At 50.0% G+C, this 25,454-nt stretch overlaps 1 protein-coding gene across 1 annotated transcript in view; it reads left to right on the top strand.

The window, feature by feature from the left end:
• The first annotated feature begins 707 nt into the window (after positions 1-707).
• Positions 708-25,454, top strand: part of IFNLR1 (interferon lambda receptor 1) — a 32,257-nt gene continuing 7,510 nt past the window's right edge. Inside the window, exons 1-6 of the mRNA XM_041767519.1 lie at positions 708-796; positions 877-980; positions 13,075-13,233; positions 16,585-16,708; positions 22,765-22,949; positions 25,229-25,371. Of these exons, the coding sequence (XP_041623453.1) occupies positions 708-796; positions 877-980; positions 13,075-13,233; positions 16,585-16,708; positions 22,765-22,949; positions 25,229-25,371 (804 nt within the window). The remainder of the gene's footprint in view (positions 797-876; positions 981-13,074; positions 13,234-16,584; positions 16,709-22,764; positions 22,950-25,228; positions 25,372-25,454) is intronic.

The following is a 25,454-nucleotide window of genomic DNA, read 5'->3' on the forward strand; positions in this document are numbered from 1 at the left end:
AATGTGTATTGTTTTTTGGGGTGCAGGAAAAAAAGATTATTTTTATCAACCTATATAATAAACACTACCCACCTCACCTGATTCATGTGACATTCCCTGGCCGGAGTGTGGGCTCACCCCAAACTGCCTTCCCCTGAAAACCACCAGGTGTGTCATTGTGGTTTGGGGCACCAGAGCCCCAAGAAGCAGCCTGATTTTTGTTTTCTTTTCTCATTTGTTCACCGTGACGGCTGATGACCTACTGGTAGCTTTCTGTGGAACAAATACGTGCCAAAGATCGCAGATTTCTTATCCAGGACGGAGGGAGGGAGGGTGGCCAAGGCACGCCATAGTTTATCAAGTGATAAGTCCTGGCATCTCCTGTGTACAAAGCCGGGCTTGGGAGTGGAAAGTGATAAAGGCTGGGGACAGATGTTCTCTAGGCCTCTGATGCCAGACTAAGAAGTGGCATGAAGTGGGGGAAGGGGTGGAAGGGGGTGCAGCCGGATGAGGAAGGAAAAGAGGTTGTTCAGAGGCTGTTTCTCAGCTGCCTGGCCCTCTTCCAGGGCTTTCACGTGACGTCACCTCATTCTGAGCAGTTGTGTGTGTATCCAAGTGCATGTATGTGGGTGCATGCTCTCTCGTGTGTAGAGTCGTGTGTGTGTGTGTGTGTGTGTGTAGGGGGTGCAGGGGAGGCAGGCAAGAGGTGATATTTAGCCAAGAGAGCGATGTGGAGGCTGAAGCGGAGTCCCTGGTGGCTGCTGGGCATGGGGAAAGATGGACCCGAGGTGGACCTTCAAGAAAGGGACCTGCTTCAGTGAGGCTGTGGTTTCGAGGGTTACCACAGGCATGGAGAGACTACCCCCCCCCCCCGACCAGCACCTCTCCCCCCATCAGGGCACCTTCGCTGGGCACTGTTATGCCCCATCTGAGCGCCGCCTCGCCCTCCGGGGGCCACCGCAGGGCCTTCCTCCACTTCGGTCTGGCCCGGCCCTGGCACGGTGCCTGGCAAATCACAGGTGCTCAACACATGCCAAATGAATGCCTGAGTCTGACAATGAATGCGGTCTGGGTGGCGAGTGACTCACCCCTGCCTGAGGCTGGGGACACCCAGGTTCTGGTTTCCCCTTTAGCTTGCCCGTGACCTGAGCTGGGGTGTGTTCTGGAACATGCGCCTTCCTTTTGTCCCATCGGCACCACGGAGTTAGCAGAACCCACCGCCGTCTCTCTCCTGTTCTGAAGATGAGGACTCGGGACAAGGGTCTTATAGAGTGGAGCGGGGAGGGTGGATGCAAGACCCAAACTCCAAATGGGCACAACATGCAAAGTGCCCGGAAGGCACTCACAGGCCTGGTCACTCCGGGGACATCCGTAGCAGCTGGGAGGCTGGACAGGGGGAGGCCCGGCACCTGGAAGGCCAGGGTCAGTGGCTGCGCTTGGGTTTGCAGGTGGAGGCCAAGAACAGTGTCTGCGAAGATGGGGCCAGGCCCAGTGAAGGAAGCTCAGACACTGCAGTTTGGGGGCAGCCAGGAGCTCCGTTTATTGTACCTCAAGAAAAAAGGGTCTAGGCAGCCGCCAGGACAGACCCTGGAGGTCGCTACTCCGGCCAAAATTGCTCCCCAGTCCCTGAATCTCTGTGGGCAATAGAGGTGTAAACGTCAACAGTGCCTCCTGCTGGAAAGCCCCTGCACTACAGCACCTCTGTGCCGCACGTCAGAAACCGCAAGTAAGGGAGCTAGCTGTGTTCTGGAATGTTCAAGCTGGAATAACACCATTCAACAGCTATTGCTGCTGCTGCTGCTGCTGCTGCTGCTTTTTTTTTTTTTTAAGATTTATTTATTCATGAGAATCACAGAGAGAGAGAGGCAGAGACACAGGCAGAGGGAGAAGTGCTGCTGCTTTTCTTAAGAGCTTCCTGTGCCCCAGACACAGTACTAAGTAATTTTCCTGGATTATCCCATTTAACCTCCCCAACGACCCCATAGGATAGGAACCATTATTAACCCCATTTGTCAGTTGATGAGACGGAAGCAGGAAGGATACATTGTCTTTTCTGAGGTCTCAGATTAGTTTGTAGCAAGGTTAGCTTTCCAGCCCAGGTCTCTCTGACACAAAAGCCCTTGGTTTTCACTGTCTTCCTGGGCCTCCTGTCAAGTCCCAGGATGATGGAGGCCTTTCACCTTTCTGTCACCTCCACTGACTTGGTAGTGACTGCCTCGACCCCTGTGGAGAAGGATTCTGGGTGCCACGATGCATTAATGACGTCTCCCGGGGGTGCCAGCAGGGATGTGGGGTCGTGTGCATCAGGCATGTCTTTGTCTCTGAACTAGTTCAACCTACTGGCTAGTGTGAGTTTTATGGTTCCCCGAGAAAGGGATCGAGGCCCAGTCCTCTATGTCTTAACTCGCCCGCTCAGAAGCCTCAGTATCATCCTGGACCCTCTTACCTCCATATCCCACATCCAATGTTCCAACAAATCTCATTGATTCTACTGTCAAAATATGTCCAGAATCCAGCTACTGCTCATCACCTTCCCAGCTGCCACCGCTATGATCTCCCCTGGATTGACACCTACCCAGCCTTGCTACATGTGTCCTTACCCTCCGCACTTGGTCTCCACACTGCCAGCAGAGTCCTTAGATTTGGGCAGAGTGTTGGTTTTCAAAATGCCTTTGCATATGTTACACACACGGTAAAAAAGGGCAGGAAATTCTCACTCCCATTTGACAGATGAGAAACATTGAGGCCCAGAACAGTGATGTAACTGGCCTAAAGACGCACACCAGGGAAGCTGCAATCCAGCCCTTACCCTGATGTTATATGCTCCTTGACTCCTCTAACTCCCAGAGTTTCCTATGGGCACATCTGAGAGTTTTTACACACATACACACACACACACACACACACACACACACACACATCACCCAGAGGTTGCAGGAGGTCAGGTAGGGAGGATTTCATAGAGCCCAAGAGAGATGGTCTCTCTCTGCCTTGGCCTAGCAGCAGAAGTGTCTTGGTCCAATGCAAGGGCTCAGTTTTGATCACTTTTCTTTTTTCTTTTTTTTTTTTTTTTTTTTAATTTATTTATGATAGTCACAGAGAGAGAGAGAGGCAGAGACACAGGCAGAGGGAGAAGCAGGCTCCATGCACCGGGAGCCTGATGTGGGATTCGATCCCGGGTCTCCAGGATCGCACCCTGGGCCAAAGGCAGGCGCCAAACCGCTGCGCCACCCAGGGATCCCTTGATCACTTTTCTTTGGTGTGTGGTGCCCCCTGGGGTTCATTCTCAGGAAATGCAGTTGATTATCTAAGATTTTGGGTGGAGGGACACAGGCTTTGTAGGTGAAAGGAGGTTCTTGGGAGCTCTCTGACCTTGCTCTCTCCCAGCAGAAGTCTTCGTTCACTTAAAGGCCAGAGTGTGTGTCCAGGTGGGTGAGGGTCATCCTACTCCTTCCAAAGTTTACCCATCCACACCTCATGGAAACCCAAATTGGTACAGCTTTTCTGAAAGCAGTTATTAAAAAGAGAAAAAAATTGAGATTTAAAAAAAGGTTTTAGATGATACGCTCATTATATACTGCTAAATGAAAAATTAGTACAAAAATGCATGTAAAAATACTCTCCACGTACACATCTATTGAAGATAGACACACATGGCAGCAATGAGTCTCTCTGGAGAGTAGGATTAGGTTTTATTTTTATTTATTTATTTGAGACAGCACGCACATGTGGGGTAGGCTGTGGAGGAGGAAGAGAGAGGGGGTAAGCAGGCTCCCTGCCGATATGGGGCACGATGTGGGGCTCAATCCCAGGACCCTGAGATCAGGACCTCAGCCAAAGGCAGATGTTTAACCTACTGAGCCCCTTTTACTTTCTTTATGCTTTTTGAATTTTCTGCACACACATTTCACTTTTCTAAAGTAAAATCTTATAAAGGAAAAAAATACATAAATAAAGCCCTTTCCACCTGGTGTCCTGACCCTGTTGCCTGCTAAGACCTTGTCAGAATGTTCCCTCCAGAACACTATTCAGTGAGCAATGGGCAAGCTGAAGATTTGTCCACTGCTGGGAACATGTGCATTCCAGTGGGAAGCTTCTGGAGATAGTGCCTTACTCAAGCATGTCAGAGTCCCAGTGAGGGAGGGGTGGTGATGGAAGGGACAAAAAGGATTCCCTGAGAACCAAGAAAACTTAGATCTCAGAGAGGAGCCAAGAGAAAGTTGATGACCAAGGTTCTCAGGCAGAGAGGAATATAGGCTGCAGAGAGATCACGTATATGAGTGTGCCCAGGACCAGAGAAGTGACTAGATAATGCCCATGGTCACAGAGCAGATGGGTGTGTCTGGTGTTCAGACCGTCAGCCCCCAATCCCTGAGTTCTTTCCATGCACCAGGAAGCTGGAACTTTCAGGGAACTCCCACAGAAATGCAAATTAGCATTGAGAAAACACTAACTGGCAAGAAATTTTAAGTCTGATAAGATGGAAAGGTTGATAAGGACGTTGGGTAAAGGATATGTTCGTGTATGCTCCTGGTAGGAGTTTGATGGGGTTAGCCACTCTACAGAGCAACTTGAGTACTTGTTAAATTTTTAAATGCATCCTATGACCCAGCAGATCCACACCTCAGGATTACCTACCCCTGAGTGTAGACTGAGTGGTTCACACTGGTGAGCATTGAGGCGTTTTGTCATCTTGAAAAGTCAAAAACATTCTAAATATCTATCAACTGGAGAAGCATTAAATAAAATATGACACATCTGACCTGTGGAATAGTTTGAGTGGGGCGGTGGGGGGGGAGGAGTCTCCATGTACAACGTGTACAATGTGGAAAGTTCTCCACGGAGTTTTGTGGAGGGAACAATACCAGAAGCAAGTTGCAGGATGATAGAGTACGAAACAATGTATATAAAACCCCACAGTATCATCTGTTTTATTTTTTTATTTTTTTAAGATTTTATTTATTTATTCATGAGAGACACAGAGAGAGAGAGAGAGAGGCAGAGACACAGGCAGAGGGAGAAGCAGGCCCCATGCAGGGAGCCCGACGTGGGACTCGATTCCGGGTCTCCAGGATCACGCCCTGGGCCGAAGGCAGGTGCCAAACCGCTGAGCCACCCAGGGATCCCTATCATCTGTTTTCAATGGGTCCCAAGAATAACACTTGGCAGATCCCCCCCATACTGATCAGACCAGTGACCTACGGTTTGGGCGTGACTTGGGGGGGCGGGGAATGGGGAAATAGTGAACCTGTGCTCTTTTAAGGTGTGAAGAGGAAGGTGTATTCATCTATTGCTTGTGCTATCAAAATTCATTATTAAAAAGAAACAGAAAAAAAATTAAAAATAAATTAAAAAATGATAAAAAGAAACAGAAGGGAAAGACCCAAAGGAGGGAGGGAAGGGAGGGAGGCAGGACATTCCCCCCCCCCCTCTCAAGGTCAGTGGCAGGAAGGAGACCCCACTGAGACAGGAGAGTTGTGGCTGGGGAGCAGAGGTGCGTAGGGGGGGGCAGGCTTCCTCGCAGCCGCCCCCGCTTTCCCAGAAGGAGCGGGCGGGCCCTGGGGCGCGGGCCGGGTCCCGGCAGGTGCCCGCCGTCCGTGCACGCCCGGCGGTCAGCACACCTGGGAGCCGCTGTCAAGCGCCCGGGGGCCTTCCCAGGCCTGGAAGGAGCAGACGGGGCAGGTTTGGAAAGGGCCCCGCTGCTCTTACGGGAAAGGGAGAAGGGGTTCTGGCCCGCACCCCAGCCCCGGCCTGCCGCCTCCCCGCACCCCACCGGGTCCTGCCCCCATCAGGCCCCAGGGAGGCGCAGGGCCCCCAACCCAGCCCACGCGGAGGAGGGAGGGGCCTTGCCCAGGTGAGGGGGTGCCAAGGCGGTAATCATAGGCCACGTGCCCCTAGGTTCAGCTCCCAGCTGCACCCCTCTGTCTGTAGCCTTAGCAAACCCTTCTCTTCAAAAAGAAAAAAAAAAGATTTTATTTATTCATGAGAGACACACAGAGAGAGGCAGAGACACAGGCAGAGAGAGCAGCAAGCTCCCTGCGGGGAGCCCCATGCGGACTGGATCCTAGGACCCCAGGATCACGACCTGAGCTGAAGGCACTGTGCCACCCAGGTCCTCCTGCAGCCCCCTCTCTTTAATTGAGCTATACCCCACCTACCACAGATTTCACCCTTTTGGAGTGTACAGTGTTTAATGTAGTCGTCAAGTCATGCCACCATCACCACCATCTAGTCCCAGAATATTCTCATCCCAAGGAAAGGAAAGCCCATACCAACAGTCACTCCCCCATGCACCCCCACTTCCCCCAGCGCCTGGCAACCAGGACTCTGTTTCCATGTCTCTGTAGAGCTGCACATTCTGGACTTCTCAATGATGCAGTAGGTGGCCTTTTGTGTGGCTTCTTTCACTTAGCATCATGCCACATTTTCTTTATCCTCTCCTGAGTTGACAGACAGTGGGGTCACTTCCACTTTGGGGGCTATTACGAATAATGCTGTTATGAACGTTCATGTACAGTTTCTAAGTGGAATGTTTTCCATTCTCTTGAGGCTATACCTAGCAGTGGCATCGCTGATTCGTATGGTAACTCGAGGTTTAAACTTTTCGAGAAGCCTCAACCTTTCCTGCAGCAGCCATACCCTATTACATTCCCCTCGGTCCCATTTCCTAACTTCTCTGAACCTAGGTTTTCACTGGCAAAGCTTCAGTGTTGATACTTACCTTACAGGCTGGCCATAAGAATTGGATGAGATAATGTATGGAAAGCAGTTAGCACATAGAAGGTGTTCAATAACTGGAATTATTATAATTATAAAACTTGTAGGATTCTGAGCCTGTTCCTTCTGCTTCCCTTCAAATCTGACTAGGCATCTACTCTTCATCATCCCCACTTATTTTACCTACTTCTTGAAATTTCCTTGAATTAACATGATTGTGAAGCACAATGTCTGCTGTCTGCTTACTCACACACAAGTGCTCTCTCTGTCTCTGTCATACACGCACACCCCATTTAATAGGAACCTCAACTCAATTAAATGGAAAGGTAAAATCTCCTCCCCCCCACCCCATCATGGTATGTTAGAGCTGGAATCCATTACTACAGTGGTTCTCAAAGTGTAAGACACAGACCAGCAGCGCCTGGGAAGTTGTTAAAATGCAAAGCCTCAGATCCCACCCCAAAAACACTGCATCCAGGTACACAGGGGATGAGCCCTACTGATCTGTGGTGATTCTAATACACACCAAAGTTCCCAAATTGTGAAGGAGAAAACTGGGGCACAAAGAAATGAGGTAACTTGCTTGAGGCCATAAAGTAAGTGATAAAGAATGGAAGCTTTGGAATGATGTCCTCCTGGATGCAAATTCCACCTTCCTCGTTTCCAGTTGTGTGACCTTGGGCACGGCTCTTAACCTCTCTTGACTTCAGTATCTGTCTTAGTTTGGGCTGCTATGATAGACTACCATAGACTGAGCTGCCTAAACATTTATTTCTCACAGTTCTGGAAGTTGGGAAGGCCAAGATCAAGGTGTCAGCTGATTCTGTTCCTGCTGAGAGCACTCTTCCTAGTTTAAAGGTGGCAGATGTCTTCTTCTTGTATCCCTACAGGTCAGAGGGGGGAAAAAAAGAATCTCTTCTGTTTCTTCTTATAAGGGCACTAATCCCATTCATGTGGGCCCCACTCTCATGAGCTTATTCCCACCCAAAGGCTCTACCTCAGAATACTATTGTTTGGAGGGTTAGGGTTTCAATACATGAATTTGGGGGGCTACAGTATCCTCATCTGCAAAATGGGAATGAGAGTGTACAATTCCTCCCAGGGCGGCCACTATTCTGCATTAAAGGCTGAGTGAGGGCTGGAGCCCAGGCCTCCTGATTTCAAGGCTGGTGCTTTTATCTCCAGGAAACTGGTGGTCAGTCTCATACCACCTGGTCAGAAGAATCCAGAAAACTTAACATCTGGAAGGTTGACATGGAGAGGAAGGTTTTGTATTATTCTGTGTGGCCCCAAAATGAATAGCTGGATGATTGGAGGAAATTACAAGGAAGCAGGTCAATGGAAGGGAGATGTTCCTAACTGAAATTGCTCAGGAATAGCATTCGTAGCTCCAAAGGATAGTGAGAGCAGGAAGTTGGCATGCTGATTGCTAAGGTCTCCTCACATCTAACCCACTGTAGTAGACTTGCTCTTTGGCCCTGCTGCATCACTTTTAGAGAGCCACCCTTCCTTGGTGGCACTTGGTGGGAGGAGCTGTCAATTGGGGTGCTCTACTCAGGCTTCCCACCCCAAGGGAGGGCATACTACTCAGACTGGCCAACTAGAGTGTCCCATCCTTCCTGACCACACTGATTGTTCCGGGAATGGCATGTGATCCAAGTCAGGCCAATCAGACTCTTTTCCTGCTAGAGCCATCCCACAGCCACCCTCATCCTTGAATTTTCCAGTCTGATGAGCTAGTAGAATTGCTTTTTTTTTTTTTGCATAAGCCGATTTCAGATTTCTGTGCTTGACACTGATAGGAGTCTTAAAATAAAATAAAATATAAAATATAAAATGAACCCTCCAGTGTTGGAGCCTGCCTCCCCCCAGCATTGCATGAAAACAACAATAAGAAAAGCAACACTCAAAACAATAGGGGACACCTGGCTGGCTCCATTGGGTAAAGCATGCAACTTTTGATTCCAGGGCCTGAGTTCAAGCTCCCCTCCGACACTCTGTTGGAGGTGGAAATTACTTTAAGACAAACAAACAACAACAACAACAAAAACCCCAGTAGTTTAAAGACATTTAAAATATTTATTCTTTTGGGGAAAAAATGCCGCAAGAGATTCCAGTCGTAACACAGAGCAAAAAATTCCAAAATCCATTTTCTCCACCGCTCCAGAGTTTCATACGTCTCAAGTTTGCAGCAGCTGGCTCTTAAACTTGCTCCTTTCTTCTCCAAATGTCTAAGCTCCAGTTGGTTCTTAACTTTTTTCCTCCTCTCCTGCCTTCTCCAGCATTTATCCATCCAGTCGTGCTGGATGAGGCAGGAGAGGGAGAGACTGTGAATCCTCCTACAGTGTGGTCTTCTACACGGTGCTCTCCAGGTCAGTGGAAGAGGCGAGATTATAAAATCTCACCTGTGGAGGGAGGCACGACTGTGAAGTCATACTTTCAGAAGAGATGCTGAGGTCTTTTAAGTATGAGTCAAGTTCAGCTTAGTAAACACTTAGTGAGTGCCTAGCAGTGCCAGCTAAGAGCCAGGAGGAGGCTGGGTTGTCTGGGGCCTACAGAACTGTTTCACTGTTGAAACAACAGTTTCACATGTTGAAAGTCTGTTGCTTTTACTATCATGTGCCAGGCCCTGGGGCTGAGGATTCAGGGACAGAGGGATTATTACAGGCACAAGAATGATTTCTATGAAATGACGATGAAGTCTCTGAAGGAGACACTTATGGGGATTGGGAACAAAGTCAGGAGGTGGGGATAGCACCCTGAGAGAGTGACATAGGAGCTGAGATGGAAGCAGGAAGAGAAGTTGGCTAGAAGACAGGGGGAAGAAAAATGCAGGAAGACAAAGGGCTGGAAAGAGAGAGGGATGGGGGAGAGGGAGAGGGAGGGAGGAAGAGAGGAAGGTAGGGAGGGAGAGAAGGAGAGAAGGAGAGGAGGAAGGGAGGGAGGAAGATAAGGAAGGAAGGAGAGAGAGGGAGGAAGGGAGAGAAGGAGGGAGGAAGGGAAAGAAGGAAGGAGAGAGGGAGGGAGAGAGGGAGGGAGAGAGAAAGGGAGAAACCAGTAAGACTGTCTGTGAGGCTGGGGCCTGGAGAACTGGAGGGGAGGCTCAAAGGAGAGGTGGAGGCCACCTTGTGAACTTTGACCATGTGTAACAGCTCTTGAGCCTCATGCTGTGATAAGCCCCATATGCCACTTAGGGTTTGGGATGTGCTCTGTTCTGTTCTTTTTTTTTTTTTTAAGATTTTATTTATTTATTCATGAGAGACACAGAGAGAGGCAGAGACACAGGCAGAGGGAGAAGCAGGCTTCCTGCGGGGAGCCCAGTGTGGGACTTGATCCCAGGACCCTGGGATCATGACCTGAGCTGAAGGCAGACACTCAACCACTGAGCCACCCAGGCATCCTGGGATGTGCTTTGTTCTAAACCCGGAGCAGCTCGGTGATAGTTCTCCCACCCTGTGGAAAAGCAGGCTTACGTAGTCACAGAAGAACCATTGGGTGCATTTCCTCACAATTCTGTGCTCAGTGACCTCATAATGAAATTGAGGTGGCCGTGGAGGCATTCACACCTCCACAAGTGCTACCAAGCAGGGCTTCCTCCCGCCCACCAAGACCCAGTTGTTAAAAATTTCCCAAGCTCTACCTTCCCACCACTGCTTCTACCCAATAATCTAATACAAGGAGGAAGCTGACACGCCAGCGCTCATGAGAGTCTAGTGCTGTGATCTTTGCAAATCAGGAAATGATCAAGATTGCAGAATTTTATTTTTGTCTACCCTTAACCATCTGGAGGAGGAATTGCAGAAGTTCAAACCCACAGGCTCTGAGGACAGCCAGACCAAGGCCCAAATCCCAGCCATGTCACTAACTGGCTGCGTGACCTTGGGTAAGCAGTGTAACCTCCCAGAGTTTCATCTGTTAAAAGAGATACTAACACACTCCCCTCGTGGGGTTGTGGTGAGGACCAAATACTACAATATACGTAAACTGTAGTACCTGCTGCGTTACAAGGATTCAAATAAGTGTTAATGCTAGTGAATGCTGTTTTAGATAAAGAGATCTCAGTAGAAGTAGACTCATTTTATTCCCAAATGGCCTTATTGTCAGTATTTGAGAGAGTGAAAAGAAACTGAGGCCGCACATTGAAGACCTGTGTCCCACTAGGTTGTAGTCACTGGCTGAGATTTTCTGGCCCACAAGCAAGATGACTTCTTTGAAGGTTTTGAGAGATGGAACTGGCCTGACCTTTGTGCCAGACGCACTATGTCCTAACCTGAGATTATAGGGTGGGCACGGGAGGGAACAGGGGAGAACAAGCATTTGACAGATTTTGTCAAAAAGATCAGGTGCCGCGGGGATCCCTGGGTGGCTCAGCAGTTTAGCACCTGTCTTCAGCCCAGGGCATGATCCTAGAGTCCCGGGATCGAGTCCCACATCAGGCTCCCTGAGCGGAGCCTGCTTTTCCCTCTGCCTGTGTCTCTACCTGTCTCTCTTTATCTGTGTCTCCCATGAATAAAGAAATAAAATCTTTTAAAAAAAGAAGAAGAAGAAGAGGTGCCAGATCTAGACATGCCCAGTAAGTGGAACAGGTGGCAGATGCATTTCCCCACGGCCCCATCCCCACTGCCAAGCTGTTCCCCGTTCAGTGGGATTCTGGGCCTGAAAGGGCTGCAGTAGGTTGGATAAAGACACAATTTCTGACTCAAAAGGAGATTCAAAGACACATGGGGGTCTTTCCATCTTCCTTGCCTTTGAGGTCCAAATATGGTGCCTGTGAGCCCTGATTGAACTGAAGTCATGATGCAAATCTCTGAACCACCCAGAAATTTCTGAATGCTCTCACCCAGGGCCAAACTCCAGGCAACTTTTAGATACTCCAGGTTCTGTGAAAATGCATTCTCTCGGCCAAGAACTGCTGAGCTACAAGTTGCGAGCTGGCATCGGCCACAGAGAGGAGCCCAGGATCGCCTCTGCTCGGTGTCTGCTCCTAGTTTATGGGCATGGTCACAGATGACCTACAGTCACCCCACCTGTCACTGATGCCCAGAGAGCAGACAAAGAAATTACCCAGATGCACTGTGACCATGGAGTCAGGCCCCAGGGCTGAACCCAGAATCTAGCATCTGCATCTGCTCTCTGGCCTCAGAATGGCCATATCCCCATCTGTAAAGAGGAGGCCACACTTCCTTGGAAAGTGGTGGAAAAGAGAAAAAAATAACATTTAATAAAGGAGAGCAATGATTGCTTTTAGAATCTTTTTTTTTTTTAAGATTTTATTTATTTATTCATGAGAGACACACACACACATAGAGAGAGGCAGAGACACAGGCAGAGGGAGAAGCAGGTTCCCCGCAGGGAGCCTGACATGGGACTCCATCCCAGGACCCCAGGATCACGCCCTGGGCTGAAGGCAGCACTAAACCACTGAGCCACCCGGCGCGTCCCTGCTTTTAGAATCTTGTTGGAGAAGCAATATATGTAAACTACTGAAAAACTTAGAAACTAAACATGAGCAGAGGGCAGCCTGGGTGGCTCAGCGGTTTCACACCACCTTCAGCCCAGGGCATGATCCCGGAGACCCCGGGATTGAGTCCCGTATTGGGGTCCCTGCATGGAGCCTGCTTCTCCCTCTGCCTGTGCCTCTGCCTCTCTCTCTCTCTCTCTCTCTCTCTCTGTGTCTCTCATGAATAAATAAATAAAATCTTTAAAAAAATCATAAAAAATAAATAAACATGAGCAGAAAGAAGCAACTTAAATGTGACATATATGTCCTCACCACCCAGAGACCAACAACCAGGGCCATACTGGTGTACATCCCGGGTCTGTAACCCATGCCTACGGACACACAGGTTTTTGTTTTGTTTTGTTTTGTTTTGTTTTTTAACGGAGCCATATTTTGCTACTTGCTTTTCTGCTACGGTGCAAACATCCCCGAGGCATTACAACTGCTCAGGTGACTGGTATCACACCCAGAGGCTTTGGTGTCTGGGTGTCGCAGGCACCAGCTTTCCCCCGGAACAAGCCTGTTGGCTCCGGAGGCTGTCACCCCCCGCGTGAAGTGTGCCAGGATAATAGGACCGACCCGCCCGATTTTCAGAGGGATTAAGGCAGATCACGCGTGGGCAGTGCCTGGTTCTTCACGGCCCGACCCCGCCGGCGTGTCGTTAGGCTGGCCCTGAGCTCACTCTGCAGGTGCTGAGGTCCCACGTTGGAATTCCTAGCTGGCTGGTGGGGACACGCAGTTTGCCCTCCCCGCACCGCCCCCATGCGGCCTGACCGATCCCGGGGCGGGGGGGCGGGGCGCGGGCGGCGGCGGGGCGGCCCCGGGGAAAGCCCGCGGAGGGGCGGGGCCGGGCGGGGCGGGGCGGGGCGGGGCCGCCCCTCGGCCTCCCATTGGCTGCGGCCGCCGCGGGCTGCGGGCGGGAGCTGGGGGCGCGGGAGGTGGGCGCTGGCGGCGCGGGGCGCGCGGCGCGGGAGCCGGCCTGGCGGGGGCGGGGCGGTGGGCCCCCCTGCTGCTGTGCCTGCTGCAGTCGGCGCTCGGTAAGCGCGGGGGGCGGCCGGGGCGGGGCGGGGGGCCGGGGGCGCCGATCCCGGCCCGCGGAGCTCCCGGGAGGGGGGAGCCCGCCGAGCAGGTGCGCCCGTCCCGGGCCCACCCTCCACCCTCGTCTTCCAAGCTGGGACTTGGGACGCAGCAGACCCGAGTCCCTGACAGTTCCTTTTTCCGGACGAAACTGAGCCAGTTTCCTGATGCCTGGTGGACGGACGGGGGCCGCCTAGACAGCAGCCGCGCTGTTCCATCAAGGGCTGTTTAAGTTTCCTAAAAGCACCGCCCCCTGCACTGACGGGACCCTGGGTCCTCGCTGCGGGGAGGGCAGCCCGCAGCCCCTCCCGGGGCCACGGCTTCAGAGGCGCCCCCCAACCGAGGAGAACTGCTCCAGCTTCCCCGGGCGCTGCCGTTGCTCCGCCAGTCCAGTTGCTTCTCTGGGCTCCCACTGGTCAATAAGGTGGCAGGGTGCAAAATACCCCGGGCAGGACCCAAGCACCAAACCCGAGCCAACCCGAAGGTCCCAATATTGCCCCCAGTCTTAGGCCAATAATTTCAGAGCAAGAGGATTGGGCATAATCTAATACTAATATTAAAAGCCAACGTTTCTTGAGCAACTTCTTTGCACTGGACACCACTCTGTCCTATGTAAGAGGGAAAGCCCAAAGGTTCTAGGGAGGTAAGTACTATTTTCTCCCATTTCAGATGGGGAAACTGAGGCTCTGAGCAATCAGGGGAATTGCTAAGAAGGAAAACCCAGGTGGGATGTGTGGAAGAGAAGATGGACGCTGAAGCAAGCGTGGCCAGCTTTGGCCCTGGGGTGGGCAGCTGGAGCGAGACCATCCATCCACCTAGGTCAGCTCAGGGGGTGCCCCAGCCCCTGTACCTCCAAAGCAGTAGCTGTTTTTGCAGCTGGTGAGGGATAGTGTACCTGTGTGTATGTGGCGGGTGGCGGTGGGGGATCCTCTGTCCCCCTGTTTCACTGTCAAACTCAATAGTTTGCTGTCTGGACGTAGCTACCCTTTAATCTGAGGAATATTTAATACACCCAACACAAATGGTGCTGTGGGATGATTTAGGGTGCAGGGCAGCCGAATCCAGGTTCAAATCTTGGTTCGCACACAAACTGGCTGTGTAGCCTCAGGCAGATCACTTACCATCTGTCTCTGAGTCCAGGGCCCCTCCATGGAGGGGGAATGACACCTTTTTCATAGGGTGGTGTGTCCTGAGGACCGAATGAGGTTTTGTGTATCAAATGCCAAACCAGTGCCTCCCACCCTTTGAAGGCTGGATAGATGGTAGTTACCATCTACTACTCTAGCTGCTTTTTCTCCAGTGTGGCCGACTTCAGACTCTGGACGTGTCCTGCCCACAAGATACCGTCTAAGCTATCGTATAAGATAGCTTGTAAGACAGACTTTGGCCTCACTGCTCACCTGCTAGAAAGCTGGGAACAATGACAGCATCTGCACCCCAGTGATCCAGTTCCAAGTAGGGATCGCAGGATGAGGTGGGAGCAGCCACTCATATTTGATTTAAAAGGCCAAGGGTAGGGAACTGTGCTGAGAGCCATCACTAGGCCTGCCTCTCTCCCATGCCACTCTGTAACCTGTATGGATTTCCATTAGGGTCGTGTGACACTTTAGGGAGCTGAATTCTCTTGGGACCAGCAGGAATGGAATTATATTCCTCTTTGAAACTTCCGGTGTGCAGTGGTCAACAGATGTCATTGGCCTATAGTGGTTCATAGATGTTGGAAGAATAAAGCTGAAAAGTCCCCCTGAAAACTTCCAGGAGGAAGTGTGGGTCAGGAGCTCAGAATTTGCAGTTGGCTAGGCCTGCATTTGAATTCTGATTCTACAAGTTATTACCTGAAAAGTCCTCTGTTTCCCTCATCCGTAATGTGGTGATCACAGTTAGGACCTACCTCCTAGGGATGTGGGGAGGATCGAAAGAAAATGCAACAATGTGCTTAGCATAGCTCCTGGCATATAGTTAGGACGCAATACACGTTAGCTGCTATCATCATCCTCATCAGCACCGTCACCCCTCACCACCACTTCTTAGAGACTCGCTGAGGAAAGTGACATTTGGATCAAGTCTTTAAAAGATTAGCTCTTAAAAAAAAAAAAAAAAAAAAAAAAGATTGGATGGCAAAGATGAGGCAGGCAAAGACCCCTGGGTTCAAAGTCTCCCAAGAGCGGACAGCCCCAGTGGTGCAGCTGTTTGGTTTGGCTATAGCTGGGGAGCCTGCTGGGGGAGGTTGACAAGATGGCCTGTCATGTACCTCAATAAGGAGCGTGGACTTTATTCTAAGTTCCAGGGAAGGGCACTGAACTGGGGAGAAGTGTCATCAGGTGTATATGTCAGAAGACAAGGGTTAGCGGTGAGGTGTCAAGGAGGGGAAGTAGAAGCTAGTTAAGGGTAGTCAGGGAAAGTGTCCCTGAGAGAGTGACATCAGAGCAGAGATGTGAAGGAAGCAAAGGAGTGAGCCGGGTAGAGATCCAGGGAGGCGACAATCTAGACAGAGGGCACAGCTCGTGGAAAAGCCTAGAGCTGGAGGTAGAGTGTGTCTGGGATGCTCTAGGAATAGCAGTAAGGCCAGTGTGCCTGGAGCGCAGGGGCCAGGGGGAGAGCAGTGGGAGGGATTAGGTAGGCCTTGGGGGGATTATAAAGACTTTGGATATAACCTTGAATGAAGTGAAAGCCATTAGAGGGCTTAAAGCAGAGGAGCAACATGATCTGACTTTCATTTTCACCCTCGCTGCTGTGTGCAGAATGGACTGAAGGGGCAAGGTTGGAAGCAGGGAGACCAATTGGGAGGCCTTTGGAATAATCCAGTTCATCACAATAATTCATTCATTCAACAGATGTTTATCGTGCATCTACTCTGTGCCAGGGACCATGGCAGCAGGCAAGCTCCCGGACATGGCTAAGAACAGAATTTAGTGTCTGCTCCTGAGACCCTCAGGGCTGTTCCCTCCTAGAGTCTAGCAAACCCAGCAGATGGCTCCTGTTGGGAGGAGTTCTACTGAAACCCTCAGGTGCCTGAGTGGGCAGGAGCTTCCTGTCATGGTACAAATGGGCCACTGAGGCTGGGTTGGGGCTGTGGGGCGTGGGGGAGAAAGGACTGCACTACAGGCCGTCAGTGGCACAACTGTGACTGGAATCCTGACCCTGGGTTCCCCGCCTACAGCATGTCACCTGTGCTTTAGCTACCCCAGAGGACTCCTGCTTCTCAAACCCAGTGAACACCTGATTGCCCACCACGCCACTCCTTGGCTCCAATGGTCCATGTCAAGACCAGCCAGCAGCTCCAGGCTTCAAGACCTCTTTCTCTCCCACAGGGAAGCCCTGTCTGGCCCCTCCCCAGAACGTGACACTGCTCTCCCGGAACTTCAGTGTGTACCTGACTTGGCTCCCGGGGCCTGGCTACTCCCAGAATGTGACCTATTTCGTGGCCTATCAGAGGTAGAGGGGAGCCTCCAATCTGGGGACTGAAGAGGTGGGCAGAGGCTGGAGGGGTTTGGCTGGGACAGCTGCCCTGGGCGTGGTCAGCTTCCTGGTTCTATGTCCCATGGGAGACAGCACATGGCAGGTGCTTGGAGAGCGCCCTTTTAAAGGCCTGGAGGTGGGAAGGATGTAATCAGGAGGGCGGTGCACAGGTGCTGGGTCTGCCGGGGCTCAGGGGATCTTTGAGAAGAGTCCAACAGGGCTCAAGTAGAGCTACAAGGGCCCAGGGGTGGAATTCCTCAGGGCTTGGATGAGGGGCTTGGAGCGGATCCAGCTGACAAGGGAGAGCATATCTCCTGCAGAGCCCGTGGTAGGCACTGCTAGAGGATCGCCCTGTTCCCCACAAAGCCCCGAGGTCCTTCTCAACCCCAGCGGTCCAGGCCGCCACTACGAAACCAGAGAAATCTGAAAGTGGAAGCACATTTGCCATCTTTGCACATAAATGGGAATCATTTGCGGTTCTCTAATGGGCCAGTCAGGTGATGAAAGCAGATAGTCAAGAGGACCATCTAGGATTGGCGAGGAGGAAGAGGAAGCAGGCAGGGGACGCAAGTGCCATGTGCACAGGGCCCACCTATGCCAGGCTGAGTCCTAACATCTTGCGTGACTGTTTCACTTCTGCCTCCCTGTATAGCCAGGCAGGTGCTACATTTCCCCTATGTTATTTTTTTAAAGATTTTATTTATTTTATTAGAGGGAGAGTGTGTGAGCAGGGGGAGGAACAGAGGGACCATGGAGCCTGACACAGGGCTCCCTCTCACGACCCTGAGATCATGACCTGAGTCGACATCAAGAGTCAGATGCTTCACCGGCTAAGCCACCCAGGTGCCCCTGTACTTCCCCCATTTTAGAGGCAAGGAACCTGAGCTCAGAGAGGTGCCACAATTTGCCAAGGAAACCAGGGACTGAACCAGGAGAAAAACCACCATCTGCCTGGTGCCAAAGCTTATGTGCTTCCTGTTCTGTCATGGTCCCTCCTTCTGTTGAATCCAGATGTGAGCGATGGGGGCCTACTTTGGAAGAGCACAGATTGCAAGCGAGCTTTCAGCAGAGAGAACTGTACACTAATGTATCAGGAGGCAGAAAATACCTAATGTGTACTGTGTGCCGTGTGTCAGCCCTGTGAGGAGGGATGAGGCACCTGCCCTCTGCAGGGCGGAAAATGGAGACACCAAGAGTGTATTTTGCTAGAAGTCACACAGCTGGGGATAGTGGAGCCGGGATAAATTGATTAAAATCAAAAGTCCATCCTCCAGACCTTTTATGATATTGTACTTCTCTTTTACACTTTTTAAGCACCCGTGAGGATTCTAAAATGATGATATTCTAATTGGTTTTTTTTTTATTTATTAGGTAGAATTATTTTATCTTTATTTTTTTTTAAGATTTATTTATTTATTTATTCATAGAGACACAGAGAGAGAGAGAGAGAGAGGCAGAGGGAGAAGCAGGCTCCATGCAGAGAGCCTGACGCGGGACTCGATCCAGAGTCTCCAGGATCACGCCCTGAGCTGCAGGCGGTGCTAAACCGCTGCGCCACCGGGGCTGCCCTAGGTAGAATTATTTTTACAAAAAGATGCTTCCTCTCTTGTAGTATTTGCTATTCAGTAGTATTATTCAGATAGGCAAAGAATTAAAATTTTTTTTAAAAATTTTAATTGATGAGAGTAACAGAGAGAGAGAGGCAGAGACACAGGCAAACGGAAAAGCAGGCTCCCCACGGGGAGCACCATATGGGATTTGATTCTAGGACCCCAGGATCACGACCTGAACCAAAGGCAGACGCTCAACCACTGAGCCACCCAGGCGCCCTTCAATAGGCGAGAGCCTGGAAGCATATCACTGAGGCTGAGGAAAGTTCTTGCAGCATTTCAGAAACCCCAGGGTTGTTGTCAATTGGCTTGAGCAGTTATTCAATAGATAACTCTAATCCCACCTCTGTTCCTGGCTTCTGCTGAGATGACTGATGAAGTCCATGAGTCCATTCGTGATCTCCTTATCAAATGATTTCCTAGCCACACCTTGGTGTTCCATCTAGAACTTGTTTTCTTATTTTTTTGCCATATGCATAGGCTGAGCTTTTTCCAGTTATGGTTACTTTTTTGTCCAACCACCCTTTCTATGTGCTTCTCTCCTGTCTCCTTTTACCATAAACAGTAAGGAGAAACCAGGTCACATCACATCTTCACATCTTTGCCTAGAAATCTCTTCCTTGCCTAGAAAATGAGCCAAGTTCATCAATTTTAACTTCTGTTTCCTACTAAAGACCAAATCAATTCAGGCAAGTTCTTTGTCACTTCATAATAAGGATCACCTTTCCCCCAGTTTCCGGTAAGACATACTTCCTTTGCATACGAGTTCTTCCCAGAAGCACCTTTGACTCCGTATTCCTACCAACAGTCTCCTCAAGGCACTCTGGCATTTCTAGAGTTAGAAAGAAAAGCATAATTATCAAAGTTGCAAAGTTGCAAACTGCATATGCAGTTTCCAAAGCATATTTGGGCCAAATATGCACCCAAAAATTCTTCCCACCTCTAGCTATTCCCTAGTTGCAAAGCCACTTCCCATTTTTAGCTATTTTTTAGCATCCCATGTGTGGTACCAAAATCTGTATTAGTCTGCTAAGGTTACCATGACAAAATACCATAGTCTGGGGACTTAAACAACAGACATGTATTTCTCACAGTGCTGGAGGCTAGAAGCCCAATATCAAGGCATCAGCAGGTTTGCTTTCTCCTGAGGCCTCTCTCCTTGGCTTGTAAGTGGCCACCTTCTCTCTCTGTCTTCACATGGCCTTTTCTCTGTGTGAGAGCATGCCTAGTATCCCTTCCCCTTCTTTAAAGAATATAAATCCTATTGGTTTAGGGCCCCACCCTCGTGACTGCATTTGATCTTAATTACCTCTTTAAAGGCCCTATCTCCAAGGGCCTAGACTGCCATATGGGGGGTTTGGGCTTCAGCATATGAATTTGCGGGGAATACAGTTTAGTCCATAATGCCAAATAAACTGGATTCCATCAGATTTAAAACTTTTAACTCTTAAAAAAAAAAAAGGCTGGGGATCCCTGGGTGGCGCAGCGGTTTGGCGCCCGCCTTTGGCCCAGGGCGCGATCCTGGAGACCCGGGATCGAATCCCACATCAGGCTCCCGGTGCATGGAGCCTGCTTCTCCCTCTGCCTGTGTCTCTGCCTCTCTCTCTCTCTCTCTGTATGACTATCATAAATAAATAAAAAAAAAAAAAAAAAAAAAGGCTGAAGAAAATGAAAGAGCCAGCTACTGAGAAAAAACAATATTCACAATATGTACACAGGAAAGACTAGTATCCAAAATAGATAAAGAACTCCTGAATCTCAATAATAAGATAGATCACCCAAAAAAGACCAAAAAGAAAAAACAATTATTCAATTGTTTCGCAAAGGAAGATATTCGAATGGCCAAAGAGCACATAAAAAGATGTTCAACAGCCTTACTCATCAGGGAAATGCAAATCAAAGCTACAGTGAAATACTACCACACACCAACTAGAATGGTTAAAATTAAAGGGACTGACAATACTAAGTGTTGACAAGCATGTAGAGTAACCAGAACTCTTGTGCGCCGTTGGTGGGAATGTATGGTCACTTTGGAAAGCAGCCTGACAGTTTTCTTGTTGAGTTTCACTTTCAGTTACCAAATCTCCCAGATTCTACTCCTAAAGCTTTATTTAGGAGAAATGAAAACATATATCGATACAAAGACTTATGCGTGAACATCCATACCAGTTTAATTCATAATAGCCCTGAAATATACTGAATTGTACACCTCTATTCTCATATGCTGCAGCCCTAACCCCCTATACAACTATTTGGAGATGGGAATCTTAAAGCAATTAAGATTAAACACTGCCGTAAGGGTGGGGCTCTAAGCCAGTAGGACTATGTGCTAATATTTTTGTTAATATTTCGTTGATGGGGATCCCTGGGTGGCGCAGTGGTTTGGCGCTTGCCTTTGGCTCAGGGCGCGATCCTGGAGACCCGGGATCGAATCCCACGTCGGGCTCCCGGTGCATGGAGCCTGCTTCTCCCTCTACCTGTGTCTCTGCCTCTCTCTCTGTCTCTCTGACTATCATAAATAAATAAAAATTAAAAAAAAAATTTCGTTGATGGTTCATGTGTGAATCACCTAGTGCAGTTCTATTTATGTTCATTAGACCAACTTTGATAATTATGTTTTTCTTTCTTGTGTGTTTTACATACTTCCTGATGATTTTTCTTTGTTCAGTCATCAATTACTGAGTGAAGTATATGAAAAACTTTTCATGATTGTGGATTTTCTGTTTCTTCCTATAATTTTGTCTATTTTTGCTGTATAGAGTATATTTAGCAGGCACATATAAGGGAGAGTTTTTATATCTTCCTGATAAATGGAATATTTTCTCATTATGTGGTGATTCTTCTCATCTTTAGTATTTCTTTGAAGTCTGTATTTTGTCTTACATTAATATAACTACACCAGGGTTTTTTTGTTTTGTTTTGTTTTGTTTTGTTTTGTTTTGTTTTGTTTTGTTTTGTTTTGTTAGTGTTTCCATACTATAGCTCCATCAAGAAACAAAACAGAGGAGTTCTTTCCAAAAATCTGTTCTCTTTGCCTATGCCATCTCACCCTCCTCCATTCACATACCTCTCGGTCCCCAAACCCAGGAGTAGCTTTCAGTCCTCCTCTCCTCACGTTTCATATCCAATTCATGAGCAGGTCCTACCAGCTTTACCTCCAAAATATATCCCCCGCCTAGCCCCTTCTCTCCATCCTCACCTCTCTTCTCCCTTAGACCACTGCTGCAGCCTCCCAGGTGGTTTATCAGAGTGACCTTTTTTCTTTTAAGATTTATTTATTTATTTGAGAGAGAGAGCGTGCATGCCCAAGAGCCAATGGGGGAGGGGCAGAGGGGGAGAGAGAGGAAGAGAATCTCAAGCAGACCCCCTACTTAGCACAGAGCCAAAATGGGGTTCAATCTCACAACCCTGAGATCGTGACCTGGGCGGAAACCAAAAGTCTGATACTCAACCAACTGAGCCACCCAGGCGCCCCAAGGGTGATCTTTTAAAAAATAGAAATTAGGCCCCTTCAGTCCCCCTAGTCAGAACCTTCCACTAGGAATAAAATCAAGCTCCTTACCAAGATGGGGAGTCCCCAACTACTCTACCCACCTCTCCAGCCTGTCCATACCTCTCCCTACCTCCTTCCCCCTTGTCCACTGGCCTACAGCCATGCTGGCCTCCTTGCTGTCTTCTGGACAGGCCAAGGTCCTTCCCACTGCAGGGCTTCCGCTTTTGCCATTCCTTCCCCCAGGCCTACACCCGGCTTCCTTGCCATCAAGGCCTTTCCTGGCCTTTCCAGAGCCTCCTTTTGGAAAGCGGTCCTCCCACATTCCCCATTACCACTGCACTTACCCGCTCCTGGGTTGACCTCATGGATGTGATGATTGTCTTTCTCTGCCACCACCCCCGCCGCACACCGCCAGCCACCAGAATGTAGGCTCCCAAGGGCAGGACCTGTCAGACATTCCCAGTTCCCCAAGAACAATGCCTAGTGTGCAAGTCCCTTTTTTGGACCCCGGTGTTCTCAGAAGGTTGGCGTCACAGACCTGCGTGTCCCCTCTGACACCCACACGGCATCCAGTAGGATGCCTGGCACACACCAGGTAACCCGAAAGGCCTGAATGAAGAATGTGGGATGTGGTTGCTATAACTAGTAGCAGCCACCACGTGGCCCCTGGGAGGCAGGAGGATGAGGAGGCTGACCTGCTGAGAACCAGAGCTAGTGAGGGGCAGAGCCAGGATCCTGCCACCTGCTTCTCTGCAGAGCCTGAGCTCCTAACTAGACTGTTCTCATTCTGTCCCAGCCCATGGCTGGTTGATAGGATGGATGAACGGGTGGACAGTCAGGTGGATGGAGGGACAAGGGACCCCATGTTCACTAAACTCCCTCTCCCCAGAGGCAGTCCACAGCCCAAGCTCCCCTGTCTCCTCCCTCAGCGCTCCGACCCCTAGAAGGTGGCGAAAAGTGAAGAAGTGTGCGGGAACCAAAGAGCTGGCATGTTCTTTGATGTGCCTGGAGAAACAAGACCTATACAACAAGTTCAAGGGGCGTGTGTGGGCGGTTTCTCCCAGCGCCAGATCCCCCTCTGTGGAGTCCAACTACTTGGATTACCTTTTTGAAGGTGAGTGTGTGGCTATGGGATCTGGTGGGAGACTCCCTGTGCAGGATCTTGGCCTAGTGGCATTGCAGTCACAGCCACCGGCTTCCACTTCCCCAAGGCAGAGGGCAGCCTCAGGTAGCCTGGCTTTGTGGCAGGGAGTCACAGGGGGCTTCTGCTGGGCCACCAATTCTGTTTGTACCTCCTCCTAGTGATGTTCTTTATCTTCTATCGAGCACAACTTTAGTCATGAGCTATATGAGGCATTTTAGAGATTTATTCCTATTTTTTACATTCAAATTCTCTTTAAGAAACAATTTTTTTAAAATTCCAGTTTCGAAAGTAATTTCTTTACAATGCAGAAATTGGGGGTGGAGGGGGCGGGCAGAGAAGGAGATAAGAATAGAGAGGAAAGCATCCCCCATGTGTACCGCGTTCAGAAATCACCAGTGTTAACACTGAGCCAGCCAAGCCCTTTTCTCTTCCCAGAATATTTTATTCCTAATCCTAACGACAAACCTGTGGGGTTCATTTTCATCAACCCATTTTTTTAAAAAAATAAACAAAGTAAGACTCACAAAAGTAAAGGAACTTGCCAGGATACACAGCTAATAAGGGATGGAGATGGAATGTGAATCTGGAGGTTTTTGGTTTTTTTTTTTTAAGATTTTATTTATTCATGAGAGACACAGAGACAGAGGCAGAGACATAGGCAGAGGGAGGAGCAGGCCCTCCGTGGGGAGCCTGACATGGGACTCCATCCCCAGACTCCAGGATCACGCCCTGAGCTGAAGGCAGATGCTCAACCACTGAGCCACCCAGGAGTCCTGAATCTGGAGCTTTCTCATGTTGGTCGTGGTACTGGACCAGACCAAGTGTGATGTGGGGTGGTAAGAAGGAGAGGATAAATACTCAGAAAATAGCATCATGGAGCTGAGATCTGTAACTCGCTGCCCAGTCTTCTCAAAATATTTGAGAGCAAAATAAGGTTTGGATAGAGAGGAGGACAGGCTTGGATGAAATGGGGCAGGGGCAGGGGCAGGGAGCAATAATAGGAAGGAAGAAGAGCTGACTTGGGTAGGAGAAGCTGGCTGGCCGGCTTTTTGGATGAGGGGGGGGGAAAGGATGGATGGGTAAGAAGAAAGGCAGCAGGGGGGTGTGCAGGAGTACATGGCAGAGAGGGCAAAGAAGAAGGCTCTGTGGGAAAGCATGCTAACTAGAAAGGGAGCATGTGTGGACTGGAAGACAGAGGGAAAGGCAGATGGACCGACCTGTGGGTGGATAGAAGGTGGGGAAGAGAGAAGAGATGGAAGGGCAGGAGGAAAGGGGAGACAAAGGAGGAAGGGAGGGAGGAAGGAGGACTATAGGGAATGATGTATGGAAAGTAAAGGAGGATGGATGGATGGATGGATGGGGAGGATGGAGGGTAGGCTTGGCTAAACTCAAGGCAGGAAGACAGTATGCAGGAACAGGAAGGAAGGATGGGTGGCAAGGCAGGAGCGTTCGTTGGAAAGAAAGGAAGGATGGGCAGGCAGGCTAGAAGCGATAGGATGAGCCAATAGTTGGGGGGACAGGAAGAAGAGATTAGGGTAGAAGGAAAGACACAGTGGGGAGGTTACTTCTTTTATTGTGTTTGCCGCTGCCTCCCTAAAGCTCTCCTGACTTCCCGCGCACCCCAAGCCAGGATGAGCCTTCCTGCCTCTTTCTGCCCTGGGCTGGAGCTCTGGCCATTTGCTCTCTTTGGTAGTTTGCATATTTCATTGCCCCCCAATTTCCTCCAGCTCCTGGAGGTCAAGATCCCCGTTCCCGCCAGCTGCCTGCCCAGGGCTTAATGTGTAATCTGTGTCCACCGGACTCTGACCTGCAGAACTGGGAAATCATGTGTCCGTGTTGCTTTAAGGCACCCCGTTGTGGAGATGTGTCAGCAGCCGCAGGAGGCTGACCCAGGTGGGCAGGATTCTGAGAGATCAGTGTATGTGAAGGGCACGCAGGTGCAAGGGGCAGCAGGAGGAAAGGCGGGTGAGCTGGGAGCCCGGCCTGTTCATTCCTCTCTAAGCCTCAGTTTGTCCCTTTGTAGGATGAGAATAGGTGTCTCCCTTTCAGGGTCACTGCAGAGCTTAAATAAAATGGCCTTAAGGCCCTTGATGCATAGTAGGTGCTTAACAAGCCCTAGAGCCACTTTTCCCTTTCCAGGAGCGCTCTCTGGGCTGGGGGTAGGGGCGGGGGCAGGGGTCTGGGGGAGGGGCAGGCCTGCCTACAGGCAGGAGGATGGATGCTGACAGGTCCTGTTCTGTTTCTGCCAGTGGAGCCAGCCCCTCCCACCCTGGTTGTCACTCGAACAGAGGAGATCCTGAGCATCAATGCCACGTACCAGCTGCCCCACTGCATGCCTCCACCAGATCTGAAGTATGAGGTGGATTTCTGGAAGGAAGGAATCAAGAACAAAGTAAGAAGTCCCTTTCCTACCCCCAGGCTGGACCTCCCTCTCCCACTGCCCCACCAAACCCCAGTGCCTCTCACCCTCCCTGC

Source organism: Vulpes lagopus, chromosome 8, assembly GCF_018345385.1.
Source record: "Vulpes lagopus strain Blue_001 chromosome 8, ASM1834538v1, whole genome shotgun sequence".
Classification (NCBI taxonomy): domain Eukaryota; kingdom Metazoa; phylum Chordata; class Mammalia; order Carnivora; family Canidae; genus Vulpes; species Vulpes lagopus.